Source organism: Pteropus vampyrus, unplaced genomic scaffold, assembly GCF_000151845.1.
Source record: "Pteropus vampyrus isolate Shadow unplaced genomic scaffold, Pvam_2.0 Scaffold256, whole genome shotgun sequence".
NCBI classification, from domain to species: domain Eukaryota; kingdom Metazoa; phylum Chordata; class Mammalia; order Chiroptera; family Pteropodidae; genus Pteropus; species Pteropus vampyrus.
Genome location: NW_011889037.1, coordinates 20,173 through 39,770, shown reverse-complemented (window position 1 = coordinate 39,770; position 19,598 = coordinate 20,173). Strand labels below are relative to the sequence as shown.

Sequence of the window (19,598 nt, the reverse complement as noted above, 5' to 3'; positions counted from 1 at the left end):
GCGCATTCCTGGGAGGGAACCGGCGCGAACGTAGGGGCCAGTGCGTGCCTGCTGTGAGGCACCGGATCCGGTTGGAGGCCGCGCCCGCTCCCGCGACCACTGGGGGAGAGGGGCCGGGACCGCCCGCGCCCAACCGCGGCCCTCACTCACCGTCCCCGCCGCAGCCTCACGCGCGACGGCGCGGCCGCCTGCAGCGCACTCGGACAAAGGGGGAAGCCCCGCCCCGTCTGCGCATCCACCAATCCCTGGGGGCCCCGCCTCCTCTTGCCCCGCCCGGCAGGCCGGCCCACCAGTCTTAGCGCGCGATACCTCCCAGGCCAGCCGTCGGCCCCGCCTCCCCTTCTCCTGACGGCCACCGAGAGCCGAGGCCTCCGCGTCGCCTAGAGAGGCCACATTGCGCCCTGGCCTCGCACTTCCGGCGGCCCTACAGAAGCTTCCGGTGTCCCCCGATCCAGCCCCATGTCTACAGGCAGCCGCGCCCCTTCTGTTGCCGGGCACCTGGTCTCTGCGCTGGCGGGTCCGTCCTCCGTTTGTACTAGTTTACCTGACTCCGTGTCGTAGCTTCTGATTGCTGCCCCGGCGGTTGGCAAGGGCTTGGCGGTGGCCATCATGTTTGACAGTGACGGCCTCCTCGTCAACCTGCAGTGATGTTTACCGATTTTGGGGTCTGTCTTAAACGGTGCGCCTGCGAGGGCCCTGGGCGCTACACCGGCGCAGACGCGCGCTCCTGAATTGCAGTATATCCGTGGGGAACGGTTAGGGCGCCCGCTGACTCCCGAAGGACAGGCCAGTGACCTTCCATCTGGAACGCGTGGCGTGGGGCTCAGTCTCATGAAGGACGGGCTGGCCAGGGAGTCAGAGAGGGCGTGCGGACTGAGCCGGTGCCCTGACGGTGCTGGAGGGGTCCCGTGTGATCGGAGGCCGAAGCAGGAAATCAGTGGGGAGGATGTGGCAATAATTCCGTGGGTACCAGAGAGCAGGGGATTCAAGCTGGTGTTTCCAGCTGTCTCCCTTTAACAGCCACGAAGGACAAGGGTTCCTACTTTGTGGAGAGTGAGGTCAGCTTCCCACAGGGAACTCCATTTGCCACTCACTCCCCAGTGTAGCAGGGTCCCCTCTGCCAAGGGACTGCGAAGCTCAGAGCAAAGGTCGCCTTCCCAGATGGTTTTGCCAATTGACAGTCATTAAACTAGGAGGCCATCAGTCTGCGGGGCTCTAATGCCTTGGCGCCTCCTTAAGCAAACCCCAACTAGCCTCCCAATAAGAACTGCTTAAGCTAGAGCCAATCAATTTCCCTGCTTTGCTTTCGCATCTTCTCTACGAAAACCACTTTTGGTTTGGCGCTTCCCAGTTCCAGTCCATGTTTGCTAAAGTAAGTCAAAAAATTTTAATATTCCTCAGTTTACATTTAACAACCAAGAGTGAGCTGTCCCAGCGACCTTGGTCCCAACAGAAAAATGATGCTTCTAGGACCTTCTCAGCATATCTTTCTTTGCTTCTCCACAACTCTTTAGTTTGCAAATGTTCATCCATCCGTAAAGGTTGAAAGAACCATGCAATGAGCACCTGTGAGCCGCTCCCTCGGCTTCAACTAGTATTTTCCTCAGCACAGCTTTTTTTTTTGTGTGCCTAGCTCTGCCACCTCTTCTGTCCCTCTGCTTCAGCAAGCACAGTATTTATTAAGTGCTTAGTCTCATCTCCACCCAGCATATGACCTCGTTAAAATGGAAATCAGTTCAAACCCTCCATCATGTCCCCAATTCACCCTTGTCATGACTACAACACCCTTGAAGGCATGACCACCCCCTCCCCATTGCTCTCACCTCACCTGCTTCACCTTTTGCTTTCTCCATGACCCTGGAAAAGTCTAGGCCACTTATGCTCAGGGCTTTTGTACTGGCTCTTCCCGACATCCCCGCCTGCGAGGTAATTGCTCAGTCTCAGTATGCTTCAAGTTGTTGCTCGAAGGACTTCTAAGTGAGGCCTTCTCTGACTGCTTGTTTAAAACCGAACCCCTCAAAACGCCCAGACCCCATTTTCTGCTTTGTTTGTTTCATAGCAATAACCATTAGATCACTTTCTCTGCCCCCTAGAATGTGACTCCTTGGGGGCAGGCATTTTTGTCTGGCTTGTTTCTTGCTGTATCCTCAGTGGCATATAGTAAGCATCCAGCAGCATTCACTAAAAAAAGCAGCGATCGAATCCAGGACGGACGAGGAGAAATGGGAAGTCACAGCAGGGCTCAGAGTGAGGCAGCGAGATGGTCAACAGATTGGAGGTCTCCATGGAAGACAGTAAGTTGGAAGATAACAGGACATGTCGTCACAACATCTGCAGAGGTGGCAGTTTCTTTTTTAGGGTGCTAGCTTGGGAATGGTGCCTGATGTGAAGGGGAAGTGGTGAAGAAATCTGCTGATGCCTCTGTGGGTGAGTGGTGGCAGGCTAGTGCTGTTGGTCTCTGAGAAGAGAGTAGGCAGCCCTTTGTGGCCCAAGCCCATGGGACTGACTTTTGTGAATGTCCCACAGCCCCTCTCCTCATTCGCAGTCGTGGCCTTGGCTCCACTTCCTTGAACACAGAGTCCAATCCCTTATCTTCCCAATGCAACTACAAACCTGACCACATCTGTGCACCTTCCCCTTTCCTCTTGGAACAATGTAGAAGGGTCCTTTCCATCCATCCACCCTACGACACCCCAGGTTGAGACCTGCTGGCTGGCAACTAGGGGCCTCCCGGGGGCTGATGTGTTGCTTCTGGGCCAAATTCTCCCTGCTCAGGGAGCACTGACACAACAAGATAGACAGTCCCCACCTTCTACAGGCACCTGTAGCAGTTGCCTCATAAATGTCTTGTAATGAATGGACCTGGGAAAACACCCTAGCCTGGGATCATGCAGGGAGAACAGGAGGGGCAACGAGAGAGCTGGCCTCTGGGGACAGCCAAGACCGTGAGGCATGCAACTGGAGGTTGGGAAAGAGGCTCACGTACAATCATGTAGCAGCCCTGAGCAGGGCTGAGTCACAGCGGAACTGAGGAGAAAGCATGGTGTCAGATTACAGATGGGCACAAAGGGAGCAGCACGAGACTCGTGTCCACTTACAAAATGGACAGGAAATGCTGAAGGACTGGTGGTAGTGAATACACACCACGCTGGGGGAAGGTGACAGCAATAAGACCTGAAAAACTCTCAACCTGATTTTACATAAGCAACATGAATTACTGCCACTATCAAAGAACTCTCTCCTTACGACTAGTCATTGAGCAAGAGAATTGCTCTAGTAATCTCAAACCAAACATCAGTGTGCTTTTTTGGTTATGTCTGATCACAGTAATAAACTCTATTCATGAATATGCAGCAACTATCATCTTTCTCTTCCTAACAAATATGGCAGACTGGTAAAACAAAACAAAAAACAAGCGATCACATGAGGTGGGAGCAATGGCAGCAGGAGGAATGGGAGAGAACCTGTGAAGGACACCTCAAAAGACCCGAGGCTCCGTGGAAGGCAGGTTGTGGGGTGGAAGGCTGTGCACCCGGCTTCGAGCCAGGGAGATGGCCAGAAGAGTGAGAGAGGAGCCACACTCAGTCTCATGGCCTAGTGTGGGTCAGCTGGTGCTTGACCAGCTTTGACCGCTGGCTGAAGGCCTTCCCACAAGCGGTGCAGTCATAAGGCTTCTCTCCGGTGTGCGTCTTCTGGTGCTGAATGAGGACTGAGCGCTGGCTGAAGGCTTTTCCACACTCACTGCACTTATAGGGTCTCTCGCCTGTGTGGATGATCTGATGCTGAATAAGGTGTGAGCTCTGGCTGAAGCCCTTACCACACTCAACACATGTGTATGGCTTCTCTCCAGTGTGAACTTTCTGATGGTGGATGAGGTTTGAGCTTCGGTTGAAGGCTTTCCCACACTGGTTACACTCATGGGGTTTCAATCCATTATGGATTCTCTGGTGCTGAATGAGAGTGGAGCTCTGGCTGAAAGTTTTCCCACATTCAGTACATTCATAGGGCTTCTCTCCAGTATGAACTCGCTGGTGAAGGATGAGGTTGGAGCTGCGGCCAAATGTCTTCCCACATTCGCGACACTCATAGGGCTTGTCACCCGTGTGTACACCCTGGTGCTGAATGAGAGCCGAGCTGTGGCTGAAGGCCTTCCCGCAGACACTGCACTCATAGGGCTTCTCTCCTGTGTGGATGATCTGGTGCTTTCTGAGCACAGAGCTGTAACTAAAGGCTTTCCCACACACGTTACACACATGGGGCTTCTCTCCGGTGTGAATCCTCCGATGCTGAATGAGGCTTGAGCTTTGGCTGAAGGCCTTCCCGCAGTCGTCGCATTTATAGGGTCTCTCTCCCGTGTGAACCCTGTGATGCTTAATAAGGTTGGATACCCGGCTGAATGGTTTACCGCACTCATCACACTCATAAGGCCGCTCTCCAGTGTGAACCCTCTGATGCTTCCGCAGGTGTGAGCTCTGGCTGAAGGCTTTCGCACACTCATTACACTCGAAAGGCTTCTCACCTGTGTGGATCCTGTGGTGTTTGATGAGGTTTGAGCTCCGCCGAAAGGCCTTCCCACAATCACTGCACACATATGGCTTCTCCCCCGAATGAATCCTCTGATGCTGGATGAGGTTTGAGCTCCGCCGGAAGGCCTTCCCACAGTCACTGCACTCGTAGGGCTTCTCGATCATGTGAGACCTCTGGTGCTTCTTAAGGCTGATGTTCTGGCGGAAAGCTTTCCCGCATTCCTCACATATGCACGGCTTCCCTACGCTGTGTGCGCCCCGATGCCTAACGAGGTCTGAGTGCACATGGAAGGCCTCCACACAGTCACTGCACTGGCGAGGCTCCTCGCTCACACGAGCCTTCTGCTGACTGTTAGGGACTGAGTTCTGGTGGAAGGCCTTTCCGCATCTCTCACATACGAAGGGCTTCTGTCCACTGTGGAGGGTCTGATGTTGAGTGAGGTCAGTGTTTCCTCTGAAGGTTTTCCCACACTCGCTACATATGAAGGGGCCTTCAGCTGTGTGAAGCCCTTCATGGCTACTTAAGTCCACGCTGTGCTGAAAACTCTGGCCACACATGTATGAATGTGGCCTCTCTTCCACAGGGGATCCCTGATATGTCACTGGGTTTGGGCTCAGACTGAACCTCCTTTCAATGTCGTCCCAGTCCAGCCCACCCTCTCCTAAGGGGCTCTCAAGGAGCGCGGCCTCTGGAGTGAAGTCCTCTCGGCAGAAGGACGGCACCCATCTTGAGTTGCCAGGGAGTCCCCGGTCTCTTTCTAACACATCACCACATGGTTCTTTGAGCTCAGGCTCCTGGGAAACATCACTGGTGTAGTTCTCTGGTATTTCTGCCTGTGACTCCAAATCATCAGAAACAACTTTCTTCTGAAGAAAATCCTCGCTCTCAATCCTGGTGTCCCTATCTGAAATGACAAACAACATCACAAGGAAGGAAACAGGAAAATACACAGATAACAAGTATGGGAGTGTGGGACCCACTGTGGTAGTCCAAGATCTCTTGAGGGTACCAGGCTGCATGGCAACTGAAGACAAGCCCTCAGTCCGCACCCCAGCACCCACATCTCGTGTCACCTGCAGTCTCCTGGTGTCCCTAGACTGCACTTTGCCTCACTCACAGCAAGTCATCAAGTCCCATCTGCTGTGCTATTTTGTGTCCCAAACCCAGGCACTCAACCCTCTCACTTGTACAAGGAAAACATCACATGCCTCGTATTACACTGGTAAACACTGTACCTGTTTTTCTTTTCCACAATACATGGAACCTTCTTGGGCCCGTCTGTTGTTCACTCAGTGCTAATCAATGGCATTTGGGCTTTGTCTTAGGAGAAGCAAAGCTGGTTCCGACTGCGTTGTGGGCTGAGAATTGTGGTGGAGACATGGTGCAACATCAGATTCTGTCCCATTCAACACAGGAGACTTCAGAGATCGTGGCCTGTCCCGCCAAAGCCGCCTTTGCCCCTAAAACCTGCAGTTCTGACGGATGTTAGCTGAAATGACTTCTTGCCACAGTACAGTGTTTAAGCGGCAGCATCAGTCTTTCTGAAGGCTCCTTGTCACACCAGAAGGACAAGGAAACCCTCGTTCCCTTGGATCTCTCTCTTGAATGAAGATCCCGAGTCTCTGTCTCATTCAGTCGTGACATCCAGGCCATACTGCTCCTTTCTTCTCCTGCAGGGATGAGTCATGTCCCCATTTTCACTTCTGATTTTTGTCAATTTAAAGGTTTGTCAGTTTTGTTGATCTTTTAAAAAAAAAAATCGATGTCAGATTTTGTTGATTCTCTTTTGTTTTTCCACTCTCTATTTCACTTATCTCTGCTCTAATGTTTATCATGTCCTTGCTTCTGCTAGTTTTGGGTTTAGTTTCCTCCTCTTTTTGTAGTTCCTTAATATGTAAATTTAGATTACCGATTTAAGATCTTTTTAAAATTTCCCCTTTTGCACTGCCTTCCCTGCATGCGGTAAGTTTTGGTATTTTTTGGCTTTGTTTTGTAGGTTTTTTCTAATTTCCCTCGTGACTTCTTCGTTTACCCGCTAGTTAAGAGTATGTTGTTTTATTTCTACATATTTGTGAATTTTCCTGCTGTCATTAGTTGGAGATGATCATTATACGATTTCAGCCTTTTTAAAGGTATTGAGACTTGTTTTGTGGCCTAACATATGATCTATGTTGAAGAATGTTCCATGAGTGCTTGATAAGAATGTGCATCTTGTGCCTTCGAGTAGTGTATGTCTATTAGGTCTAGTTAGTTTATATTGTTCAAGTTCGCTATTTCATTATTGATCTTCTATCTAGATGTTCTGTCCATTTTTGGAAGTGAGGTACTGAGGTCTCCAACTATCATTATAGAACTATCTATCTCTTCCTTCTGTTTGCTTCGTATATTTTGGATTCTTTCTGAATGTGTATGTTTATAACTGCTATACCTTCTTGATGAGCTGATCTTCTTATCAATATATGACGTCTTCTCTTGTAAGAGGTTTTGACTTCGTTTATTTTGTCTGATAGTTTTATAGTTACCACAGTTCTCTTCTGGTTACTATTTGCATGGAATATCTTTTATCTCCTTTCAATTTAAACCTTACTTGTGTCTTTGGACCTAAAGTAAGCCTCTTCTACATAGCATATATAGTTGAATCGTGTCTAAAAAATATATCTTTTCTGTCAATATATGCTTTTTGACTGGAGAGCCTAAAGCATTTACTTACTGGTTTTGTCCTTCATCACCTCTATTACTATCTTCTTTTGTGTTGTTTATTTTTTGCAGTGTCCCCTCTAGATTTTCTTCTTTCTTCCTGTCGTGTAAATTTTAAAGATATTTTCTTAGTGGTATCATAGGGATTACAGTGAACATCCTAACATCCTAAAACAATCTAGTTGGTTTTTTCCCCTCCACAGCCCCTTTCCCCCTCCAAGCTTAATTGAAATACAACTGACATGTAAGTTTGAGGTGTACAATGTGATGATCTGATGTACGTATATATTGCAAAATGATTACTGCCATAAGGTTAGTTAACCTATCTATCCCCTCTCGTGGCTGCCATGTTTTTAACATGGTGAGAAGTTTTAAGATCTACTCTTATCAATTTTCAAGTGTACAATACAGTATCATTAACTATAGTCACCATGTTGAATATTAGATCTCAGAATAAAACTGTCAAGTTTGAACTGATACCAACTTAACTGCAAAGCATACAAAACTCTGCTCCTACACAGCTCTGCCCCCGCCTTTATGTTGTCGTCACAAACACATCTTTATATGTTGTGTGTTCAATAACAGATTTTTAGTTACTTTTGTGCATGTCTTTTAAATCATGTAGGAAATAAAAAGTAGAGCTATAAACCAAATACACAACATTAGCTTTTGTAGCTGCCTATGTAGTTACCTTTAGCAGAGAGCCTTTATTCCCTCACGTGGCTCTGGGCCCCTGTCCAGTGTCCAGCCATCTTAACCTGCGGGACTCCCCTGAGCACTTCCTGTAGGGCCAGGTCTCCTGGCAGTGCACATCCTCAGCCTTTCTCTCTCTGGGAATGCCTTACTTCCTCCTCCATTTTGAAGGATAATTTTGAGAGAATTACTGTTGACAGTTTTTTTCTCTCTCGGCACTTTCACTGTCTTCTGATTACTTTCTGAGCTCCGTGGGTTCTGATGAGAAACTGGCTGTTAGTCTCACTGAGGGTCCCTTATATGAGACTGGTCACTTTTCTTCTGTTGTTTCCAAGGCTCCATCTTTTGACAACTGGATAATTTCTGAATGAGTTTTGGTGTAAACATCTTTGAATTTATCCAGATTGAAGTTAGTTGAGCTTTTTAGAAGTGTCGCATCATCTCTTTCATCAAATTTGGGACGTTTTGGCCACATATCTTCAAATATTCTCGGTGCCCTTCTCTTGCACCCCTCCCTCTCGGACCCCGTTGCATGTGTCGCTTTGCCTGATGGTATCTCACAGGTCTGTTGGGCTCTGTTCACTTTTCTTCACCTTCTTCTCTATCCTCATCAGACGGGATGATTCCAATTGTTCCACCTTCAAGTTTGCTGATTCCTTCGACTGCCCGCTAAATCTAGTGAACTTTGCACTTGTTATTGTTTTTTTCAGCTCTAAAACCTTGATTCCGTTTTTATAATTACATAGATGTTTTATTTTTATAATTATGTAAATTTAGAAGCTCTACTGATATTCTCATTTTGTTCATGCACTATTTTCCTAGTTTCCTTTAGTTTTGTTTTGTAGCTCTTTGAACACAATTAAGACAGTTAATTTACAGTCTGTCAAGTATCTGTGCTTTTCCAGGGATACTCTCTCTGGAACCAAGGACCAGCGCCCCACTCTGGAAACATTGGCTGCTCACTTCAAAACTGCCACGGACCCAGGGAGTGTTTGGGGCATGAGCAAGTAAAAACAACACGAAGCCTTCCAACCACTGTTAAGTTGTCTTTTCCTTGATTCAGTATTGGCTTGGTTGCTGTACATCTGTTTTTTAGATTTCTGACAAAGTTGGTCCATGTGGTCTCAGCCTTTTTTTTAACGTTTTCTGTGAAAAGAACGGCTGTTTGACGCCACATGCTCCACCACTTGCTTCATAGGCTTCTGAAACAGGAGATCCCACTAACCCGTTTTTTTACCCTCCCCTGGAGCAAGCATCCCGGTTTCCCTCGCCCAGCATACCCTTGGCCATCTAGTTAACATCTGTCACTGCCTGGGACAGTCAGCAGGGCTCTTTCAGAGCCGCTTCTTGGGACCTTGTCAAGTCTCTCTCTTCTATCCACCTCCCTGCTCTGACACACGTGCCTCACACCACCTGTGCCCTCAGGCCAACCTTCCATGGCCACACAGGCTCTGCCCAGATGTCCTGAGAGTAACAATATGTCCCATGTGGTTAAGAGAGTCCTCTGTACAGCAGCCACAATCGGACCCAGTAAGGAAAGCTAACACTGAGTAACCATCCTGATCACTGCTGTGAGGTCCACATAGGAGGCAAGCTGGGGAGGGGTCTTCAGGAAGGGCTCTCTGGCAGGGCTCTGAAGGGGATGGGATCAGCTGGGCAGTGTGAATGCAGGTGGAGGGAGTGGGGCCAAGGCCCAGGTTAGGGTGGTGGCTGTTCTGGGCAGGGTCAGCTGGCAACCATCACACTGCACCCTTCTGTTTGTCAAGTGGGAAAACCGGAGTGTCCCACTCAGGGAACCATGGCAGCCAGGGGCCAGGCGAACTTCTTCTCTGACCTGTAGCCTTGGCCCCTCAAGTCCACGAGGCATCCTGCCCCTAATAATGACACAGATAACACCTGGAGTCAAACTCAAGGTGACATGGGCATAGTGCCCCCCCCCAATGAGGGCACCAGTGGGAAACTTGCTCCTAGTACCTGGCTGCTGATGGTGAGGGGGGGTGGTTCCCAGCTCAGTGTCGCTGCAGCAGAGGGGACCACAGAGTGCAGATCCACGTTGGGTCATGGTGGGAGCATCACTCACACAGGCCTGGGCTGCAGGGGTCCAAGGGCATGGTCCAGGAACGGAGGGCTCCATTGATGCCTCGTGGGTGAGCTCTGAGGCTGGGCATGACTGGGACCTGGAGACCAGAAAGGACACTGGTGAGTGTGCAGAAGTCCCAGGGATACAACCTCCCAGCAGGTCGGGGTCCCTTCTTCCTCCCCTGCAGCCTGAGACCTAAGGAAAACCTGGTGCTGAGTCTCAGAGACTGATGCCATCTTCCCTGATCCTGGGCTCGAGGGGAGGGTCAGCCAGTCATGGGGGTACAGACTCGCAAGCCAGAGCCATGAGTGGGGGGCGAGATGAGCCCAGGCCTGCCATGACGGAAGAGCAGTCGCCACAGAGCCCCCACTTGGGTAAACCCCTCATTTCTGAAACAATGCTCTGAGGGTGAACCACCGGCCCCACTCACAGGGGGAGCGGCAGCTCGAGGCTGGGTAGCCAGCGGCAGCCTGAGCTGCAGACAGGCGCATGGTCACCACAGTGCCCCCCTGGCCCTTCTGGCAGCAGGCACAGTCGACACCCTCGTCTCTACCTTCCTTGGCCGTCTTTTCACTGCACCGGCAGCTGCCCCCGACTCCTCCTCTCCCTCTCCATGTTGGCGCTCCAGGGCTCACTTCTGCACATCAACTTCCTCGGTTAATCTGTCCACTTCTGAATTATTGAGAACCCAAAGACTGTGAAGACTCCTAAAGCTGGGTTCATCTCCAGCCCTAACTGTTCCCTCTGAGCAGGACATTCCCTGGACATATGATGGGTCTCCAACATCACTAAGTTACTGATTCCCTCCATCCTTCCCGCTGCCCCATCTCTGTGCAAACGTAATACACCTTGCCCAGCAGTCCACCTGGGAATGGGGCGACACCCCCTGGCCCTTTATTCCCACTGCACCATCAACAGGTATACCGATCCCTCTGTCTTTCAGGAGTGGAGAAGACAAGGTAGGAAATGTTGGTAGAAGTCCATTTTGGACACTGCCTGCCAATCTATGTCCCTCCCGGACATATGTTTCCAGAGTTTCCCAAACACCTACCATATGCCTGGGTCTGTTCTGGGAACGCTGTGAAGATACAGCAGTGACCATCGCCCTTGGTGGGGAGATAGATCATACGAAATGCATCAATGAGATGGGCAAGTGCTCTGGGCATAGGCATCGGGGAAGGGGTGGAGCCCTGGGGTAGGCCAGTATTTAAACCAGGGGTGGGGTGGGAGGTGGGATGGGGGGGTGGTTAGGCCCCGCCTGATTAGAAAGGTGGGAGAACGCAGAGGTGTGGACAGAGCTCAGAGGTAGAGTCACTGGGGCACAGAATATAAGAGGCCTTGGCTGCCTGAGGAAGGTGAGGCACTGTGCACATTCCTACATTAGGAAAAAGACAGAACACAGGAAACATCTCAGAAGGGTAACCTGGCACAGGTGGTCAGCGGGATGGCACAGGCGAGACTCACAACAGGGAGAGCACTGACTTAAGGGGCTAAACCATGCGCAGCAGAGGGGATGCCGTTTCCATGGAGTGTGTGGGGGGGCGGGGGTTCGCTTTCCCTCTCCCAAGGGGAGACATGATCATTTGCAATATCTAGTCCGTTCATTTTATTTTAAAATTCTCAAAATCATCAACACTGTCACCGAACAGGGGCACAGTCACATGGCTCAAAATTCAAAATGTAAAAAAGAGCTTATGCTGAAACATCTCCCAGCCAGCCACTCAGTTCCCCTTCCCAGTTTCTAACGTACCCCTTCAGATTATTCTAACACAAGCAAACATGTACATATACATTTTTTCGCCTCTTCTTTATAAACTGTAACAAGCTATGGTCGTTTCATATCTTGTTTTTCTCACCGCAGTATGTGTGGGATTCTTGCCCAGGACACAGACCCAATCGGTGGCAGACAGAATGACCTCCCCATCCATGTCCACCTCTTAACCCTTGGAACCTGTGGATATGCTGCTCGACACACAAAACAGACATGGCAGAGAGAATTAAGGTTATGGGCCTGGATTACCCTACTAGACCCAAAATAATGACAGGAGCCCTTGCTGACTCAGAGGCGCATCGGTCAAGTGCAAGGACTGGAGCCTCCAGGATCTAAGGACAGTCAGCAAGAACACATGCACTTCAGTGCAAAGACCTCAAGAAACTGGATTCTGCCAACGAGCTCGGAAGCGAATTCTCTTGGCTAAGTGCAGCAGAGACCACGGCAGGCGTCCATAGCACGTGCATGAGCCACCACCACTCGGCCCCACCCCTACGGGGGAGAACTCGCCCCCACTCTCCAGTCCCTTCTCCACGCGCAGGCCGAAGCCACCATCGACCGGGCCCCCAGGCAGGGCACCCGGTGCTGAGCGACGACTCCACCTCTCACCCGGTCCCGACGTTCGCACCGGATTCCCGCGGCCCTTCCTGCACCCCAAGCGCACCCGCCCCACGGCTCTGCAGTAGTTCTGGCCCGGGTCGCGCCGCCAGGCTGCGGGGCTGGGCCAGGCTCCACCACCGCCGTGCCCCCTCCGGAGGGCGCCATCCGCCGCTCCGGCCTCCGGCCCCGCCCAGGCCGAGCAGCCCCGCCCCTCCGACCGCGGTTCCCACGACCCCCGCCCTTCGGAGTCCAGCCCGCCCGGCGCCGGCACCCACCGCAGGGGAGTGGGAGTCACGCGGGAGCGCGTTGGCAACGAGCAGCCTTGACCCCCGCGAACGCCCCTCGGCCGGGCGTCGCTCGGGGAAGGGCGCAAAGCCGCGGTGCCGAAGCGGTTCGGCCCGGGACGCAATCCCGAAGTCCCGCCCCGACTTCCGGCCCGCGGGCCCGCCCCGCCAGGGCCAGGGTAGTCGCTCTAGGCGGCGGGAGGCCGAGGCGACTCGGTGGCTCCGCGCCTGACTCCCGCACCGCACTCGGAGCCCCTGTGGGATGACCGCTGTCAGAGCCGGACCCCGCAACTAACGAGGTGGTAAATATAAAAGGACAAACGATTAGAAAGGCTGGGAGAATGAGATATACCGCTGCTGTGGGACTTAGATACACAGGCGCCTAGAATCGGAACAGACTGTAGCGTGATAAAAACCGGAGGATCCACGTGGAACAACTGAATCCCCAATCAGCAAATGATGCGACGGGACAGAGGGGAAAACTCAAATTTCTTCGACAGGTAGTATACATTTCATGGGAGTTTTCATGGAACATTTACAAAAGTTGATGATACACTCAGATACAAAGAATACAAATATTTTAAGGCATACATCTTGCAGGCAGATTAAACTATCAAAATTAGAAATACATAAAAAGTTGGTCAAAAAAACCTATGTATTGTAATTTACGAAGCACTGTCTACATAACCTTGCAATCAAAAATGATACTAACTGGAAAAATACAGACTATAAGGCAATGAAAACCAAACGCTTCATTCTTACACCTGAGAAACTGGGTGTAAAGTGTAAAATATATAATAGTCATTGAAATTTTCCAGAGAACAGATACAATATATAAATATGTCACAGATCCTGTTTTTGTTATGAAAGAAAACAAACGAATTTATCTTAAGAAGTTACAAAAAGAAACATTTCTCTGCACGAGCAATGACCAATTAGATAATGTAACGAAAAGAAAAAATTAAATGCCCTCCACAAGAGCCACCAAAATTACAAAATACTGAGGAATTAACCAAAAGCACTCAAGCCCTATGTGGAGAAGACTCAAAAATTTAGCAAAAGACACAGAAGACTATCTGAATCAAAGAGCAATTTCTTGCTGTTATATGGAACAATTTAACATCTCAAAGACGTAAGATTTCTTCCAATTTAACCTATAAATTCACAGCAATCCAATCAAAGATCTACTTGGATATTTTTAGAAGAAAACTCAAAATGAGTATGGAAAAAGAAAAGTTAATGAATAGCCAAATCAACCTACAAAGGGCAAAGGTGGGAGGATGTGTTTCCAGTATCAGTGCAAAAATTCACAACAAAGGCAGCACAACAGAGAGCCCAGTGTCAGACGTTTGTACAAACGGAAAGTTAACAGGCGATAAAAGTGGCACCACAATTAGTGGTAAAAGGGTGGGTTGTTATTAGGCATTGAAAAAATGACCTCACTCAATGGAAAAAACAGAACCAGAACCCTAATAACATAGAGAATGGTCGTCTCTAAGTGAACTGAATATGAACAGTAAAGAAATGAGGTTAGCAGGAAAAAATGCACAGGAAATATTTTTGAGACCCTGGGATAGAGGAGATGCTCTGAATAGCTATCAGAGAAATGCAAGTTAAATGTCAGTGAGATACCACTTTACACTGTTGGGCTGGAAATGTCGAAGCCCAGATCATGCATGTTAGCACTTCAGGTTCATATGCTTTTCTCTCGTGTGAAATCATGTGTTTGTGTGGTGGCTTCCTCTAAGCAGTCATCAGGATTGCCAATTCCTGCCCTGGGGATGTTTCATCAGCTGACTTGGAGGGGAAGGGGAGAGCAGCTGCTAACAGAAATGACGAACCGTGTCTGCCAGTGTCCTTTCATGGGTTACCTGCTGCACTTGGTCCCTGGGCAAGGGCAACAACCCAAAGGCCCGCCGGCGGACGTGTGCAGCCTCTCCACGAGGTCCTCTAACCAAAGAGCAAGTCGCCTCTCACCATGTCCCCTGCAGTGTGGAGGAAGACGATAGTGGGAAACACATGCAGCATTCCAACTCTGTGGGCAGCGTCCTGGGAGTAAACCTGGCGTGTGGTTGCTGTGCATACTGTGTAGTTTTTTTGAATGCAAAGTTTCCAGATATAAGTGAATGAGCTTAGCAGTGGTCTGCAGAGTCCTCCCATGGGCACCTCTGTACATATGCTGGACACCCTCTACCCGACATGGCAGGAAGCTCCAGGACAGTGCCCTGGTACCCGGCTCTGTAAGAACTCCCTGGGCCTCATCAGTTCTCACTTGCCCTTCCAGGGGGCTTCCTTGTCCATGATTCCCATGTTCACCCGCAAAGGATTGTGAGAGGCCACTCTAGCTGGGGCAACGAAGCTTTGCAGGGGCTTCCGAATGGGCAGTTGAGGGTCTGGGTCAGCTTGTTGTCTGCAGACCTCCATGCAAAGGCCAAACCTAGTTGTGGGCTTAAGCCTGAGAACTCGTCTTTTACATATTGACCTCTACGTGCATGCCGTCCTCCTCTCTCTCTAGCTCAAGGTTGCTACCTTAAGGCCACCTGGACTGTGAGGCTCAGGTGGGAAGGCAGTGCCTGCCTTGGCCATTCTTTCATCAAGTGTTTATAAACTGAACTTCCATGTGCAAGACACAGGTCCACTCTCTGTTGGCAGGGATGTCTTCACGGGCATTAGGCCTGTGCGGTCACAAGGGCTCTGCACCAAAGGTCCAGCACTTGGTTTAATGCTGGACTAACCCTGTTGTTTGGCTGAAAACTCTTGAGTATTTGTGAGGGATGTGGGGCTTTCCTTGGCTACCTCTTCAGAGCCTCAACTGCTTAAAGCTTCGCGTGGGGTTCAGAAGACACCAGCATCATCAGTCCCGTGGAGCTCTTTCATCAGACTCTTGGTCAGAACAGATTGCAGGCTTTAGCAGGAGGAAGCCCTTTGTCCAGTCGTGCTCTCCTCTGCCTGCACCTCCACGGGCCATCCTCCAGCCTGAGTCTCTCTTGGAGGGCTTTGCTGGAAGTGGTGACAAATAACCAGCACTCGTCCGTATTCTGAACTATTTTCAAACCTTTCCTCCTACAGTTTTAGTCACAGGCAGCCTACTCCTAACATAGCACAAGCAAGAATCATGCTGAATGCTTCTCTATGCACAGCAGTCATCAGCTTCCCACATCTCTTCCCTCACTGCCTGACCACTGAGAACTCCCCACTGCCAGGTGATGTCATGCTCTGAATTAGAGTAAAACTCAGCTGATGCAAAGAGCCTCAAAACTAATACTGACTTTAGCAAGGCAGGGGGCTGTTTCTTCTGTCCTGTGAGTAGGGGGGTAGTGGCTGTCCTCTTGAAGCTGGAGGGGCACAGGCTCCTTGTACCTGAGGACCCCATGCTCCCCAGAGCATGGCGTCCACCCCACAGTGTTGAGGCAGACACAGGCAACTGAGCACTGCACTCTCTTCCCCAGTCTGACAGCCTTAGAATCAATTCCCATTCCCGTTACCCAGACTTCCGCTGATAGTAAATGGGCAAAGTCCTGCCATTATTGGCTAGTCTGGCACTCCCTTGCGTCAAACCGCACTCATCTCCTGGGTCTGCTGGTTTCACTGCTAGAAGCAAACAAAGTTGGTGTGTATCGAGGAAATTCCACAGTCCCCCGCAAACGGCCACAGCTTCAAGGATGCTGACGTAACTCACATTGCTGCCTTTTTCCAGTGCATGTATGAATAAAATCAAACTTCTTGCCTTCCCTCCACGTACACTGGGTTATCAGATTTTTCTATTACAGCCACCACTGCTACAAACATTTCAGGACACATCTGGTTTTCATGCGAGTGTCTCCTGTGTGTATGCGTAGGAATGAAATTGGGCTGTGGGCTGTGTGTCTTTATTTCTAATGCAAAGCGACCTCCTATGTGCTGTCCAAGTTCGCTCCCATCCACTGAATAACAGTAACCGTTGCTACTTTTTGCAGCACTTGTTATTGTCAAGACTAAGATTTTGCCAGTGTGGTGAGTGCAACATGGCATCTCATGATGACACTGACACTAATGAGCTGTGCCCATCTTTTATCGCTGCGGGACTATCTCAAGCAGTGGAGGAGCTTTAGCGGGTTTTGTGGCAGAGGCTGGAGTGAAGGCAGGGCATCCTGGATGGCGGGCACAGGTGCAAGTGGACAGAGTAAGCCTCCCCAGGCACCAAGCCCGACTGGGATCCTGACCTCAAGCTCTTCTCCAGAGCCCGGGGCTGAGAGATACCCCCACTCTGGGCCCATGATTTAGGGGGCTGGGACCTCAGTCCAGATGCCCTTGGCCCAGGACCCCCATGTACCAGCTTGGAGGCACGCCTCCCCAGCTCACTCTAGCTCTCCTTCTGGACCAGCCTGTGTCGGCCCGATACTCTAAGACCTGGAAATGTGGATGTGCCCAAGGCAGTGCTACCAGGACTGCATGCCCAGAGCGGGCTGCTCCAGTGGGGGCGGGACCCCCCCAGCTCAGGCGTGCTGTCCTGCAAAGCCCGGCACTGGTCGGGTGCTCACGGGTTCCCGAGAGAGCAGCAGATTCCTTCCCAGCCCTCCCCCGGCCCCCAGTCACAAAGCCTTCCTGTTCTGTGGCTGTCTCTTCACAGGCTGTCATTTTCATGGCCTCCTAATGCCCCCAGATCCTTTTCAAGGCCCTGCTCCTACCCACTCAATATATACAGTGGCCCCAGCAATCATTCTGCTCCTCTGGACACAGCTAACTGAACAGGTGTTGACACCCAGCCCAGGTGTGCCAGAGTCCCTTCCTCAAGCTCTGCACTCTTGGCTGTATTTATCAGTTTCACAGGTTTACGGGTACATGAGTGGACACCTAACCAGAGATCGACCAGAGTCCTCCCCTTAGAATATGAATCAAAACACGAAGTTCTCAGCTTTATTCCGGCAGGTCTCTCAGAAGCAGCAGTTATGGAGTGTAAGTGGTGTGGGTGTGTGTGTGTGTGTGGGGGCACCATCAGCCCAGTGGAACAGGAAACTGAGAAAGCAGGTCTGCAGGGAAACCAGGGTACAATCCAGGGGTGGAAATCCTGAAATCTTCCCAGTTCCTGCTCTGGCTAGCTCCCTGCCTGGGGTTCCATCAGACACCTCAGGATCCTTATAGACAGTGCTTCCCTCTTTGCTCAAGATATCTCACACAGGATTCTGATACTTGCAGCTGCATGCCCTATTGCACACAGCACTCAAGTTCAGTACTGCAGTTTTCCACTGCCTCATCCTCAGGTACATAGAAAGTGCTGAGTGCACAGTGTTAAAGGGGAAAAGCCACCTCCATCTGCTCAGCCATGCTTCTTGGAGAGTCAGCCTCTGGGGTCAGAGCCCAAAGACTTCACAGTCTCCCAAGTGCCTCCCACTCTTGCCTGAAAACGGGTGAGAATGGACACCCCCATTAGTGCTTGTACATAAATAAACCCTAAGAACCGGTTGGGTGAATGCAGTGGCAACCACACGCGATAAGTCAGCAGGACTGGCACAGGAACACACACGCACAAGTTAACAGGCACTTATATGCGGAACAACTTTTCCAGCAGAAAGACCAGTGCCCCGTCCCTTTCTGACCCACATCTCCAGCTGTGGGTCAAGAGCAAGGCGTGGAGGACAAGGACATTGGTCCGCCTTAGGACACTCGCTGCACTCAAAAGGCTTCTCCCTGTAATATCTTTTCGGAAGAGCCTAAGGGAGTAGGCCAAGGAAAGATTGTTTTAGTGGAGACCAGTGTGTCTCAAGAGAGAGGAAGCAGCCATGATGATGGAGTGGAATGTTAGGAGTGGTTTCTGGAGGTGCAGACAGTCCGGGAGACTTCCTGTGGCTCTCGCCGTGAAGACCCGCACTTCCTTATTTGGGCCTTTATTACACGTAGGCGCGGGAGGCATCGGAGAGATCTGGGACTTGCCAACACGGAAGGCTGGGCCCTGTACATCTCCCTCTCTAAATTTCTTCAAGGACCTGCTGTCTGGATCGAGGGGCTGAATAGGTGCTAGTATTGCCGGGGAAGAAAAATGAGGTGGCTATGAGCTGCTGGGGGCAGGGGAGGATCAGGGGAAGCAGAGCAGAGTGAGGTCTGGAAACGGCTGCTCCTCTATGATTTGCAGTGCGTGAGCTGGCAGTAAGGTCGGTCAGACAGCTGCTCGTGTCAAGTCAGGAGCTTGGACTTTGTGCTGGAGGACAGGGAAGATTCTGAGGCAGGACAGTAACTTAGTCAGTTTTTTAGAAAGATCACCCTGCCACGGGGTGGTTCAGAAAAGACAGGCAGAGTGAAACTACCGGCAGAGATGAGCCTGAAGACTGGACTGCAGCTGTGCAGAGCTGGTGTGTGGGTGGGGGTGGGGGGGCAGCTGGGGTGGAGACTATATAGAGCAGGGGTCCTCAACCCCTGGTCGCAGGCCAGTGGAGTCCATGGCCTCTCAGGAACCAGGCCGCACAGCAGGAGGTGAGCTGCGCAGCGGGTGAGCAGTGAGCGAAGCTTCGTCAGGATTCGCAGCCGCTCTCCAGCGCTAGCATCCCGCCTCAGCTCCACCTCCAGTCATCAGACCTTAGATTCTCATAGGAGCGCCGGTCCCTGACGGCAAAAAAGATTGAGGACCGCTGACTTAGGGGATAAACTGATGGGGCTCCGTGGTTGATTGGACACACGGGCTGTGGAGTGGGGAGGTGTCTGATGTGGGGCCTGTGCGCAGGCGCAGAAGCGGTTCCGGCCAAGTCAGAGGGTGGCTCACAGACAAGGAAGCAAGAAACTGCCCTATTTGGACCTGAAACCTCCAGTCTCCCAGAACTGAAAAACATCCTGTAGTGTATTTAAAAGTATGTCTTAAAGTCTTTGATAAAATGTCTCCCCTCAAAAGGTGCAGCAACCCTATGAAACCCTGAGCTGGAGCCCCCCAGCTGTGCTATGCTAGACCCCACTCTCAGAAACGGTGAGATAACGGATG

General features: G+C 50.9%; 2 protein-coding genes across 7 annotated transcripts in view; both read right to left on the bottom strand.

Moving 5' to 3' along the window:
* LOC105301939 (zinc finger protein 250-like) overlaps positions 1-242 on the bottom strand; it is a 40,283-nt gene extending 40,041 nt beyond the window's left edge. The window contains 1 exon segment of the mRNA XM_011374809.2: positions 151-242. The gene's annotated coding sequence lies outside the window, so the exon portion shown is untranslated.
* Positions 243-1,368: 1,126 nt separating this feature from the next.
* ZNF16 (zinc finger protein 16) lies at positions 1,369-12,783 on the bottom strand. 6 transcript variants are annotated; one of them, XM_023520296.1, is made up of 4 exons: positions 12,644-12,767; positions 10,551-10,669; positions 9,892-10,094; positions 1,369-5,431 (listed from the first exon to the last, which is right to left on the bottom strand). In XM_023520296.1, exons 3-4 carry the CDS (start codon positions 10,049-10,051, stop codon positions 3,588-3,590), a joined length of 2,004 nt encoding a protein of 667 aa, XP_023376064.1. In that variant the 5' UTR covers positions 10,052-10,094; positions 10,551-10,669; positions 12,644-12,767; the 3' UTR covers positions 1,369-3,587. The 6 variants fall into 6 exon arrangements, with proteins under 6 accessions (XP_023376064.1, XP_023376065.1, XP_023376063.1 ...); XM_023520297.1 differs by lacking the exon at positions 12,644-12,767 and adding an exon at positions 12,378-12,394; XM_023520295.1 differs by lacking the exon at positions 12,644-12,767 and adding an exon at positions 11,049-12,245.
* Between the last annotated feature and the right edge of the window lie 6,815 nt (positions 12,784-19,598).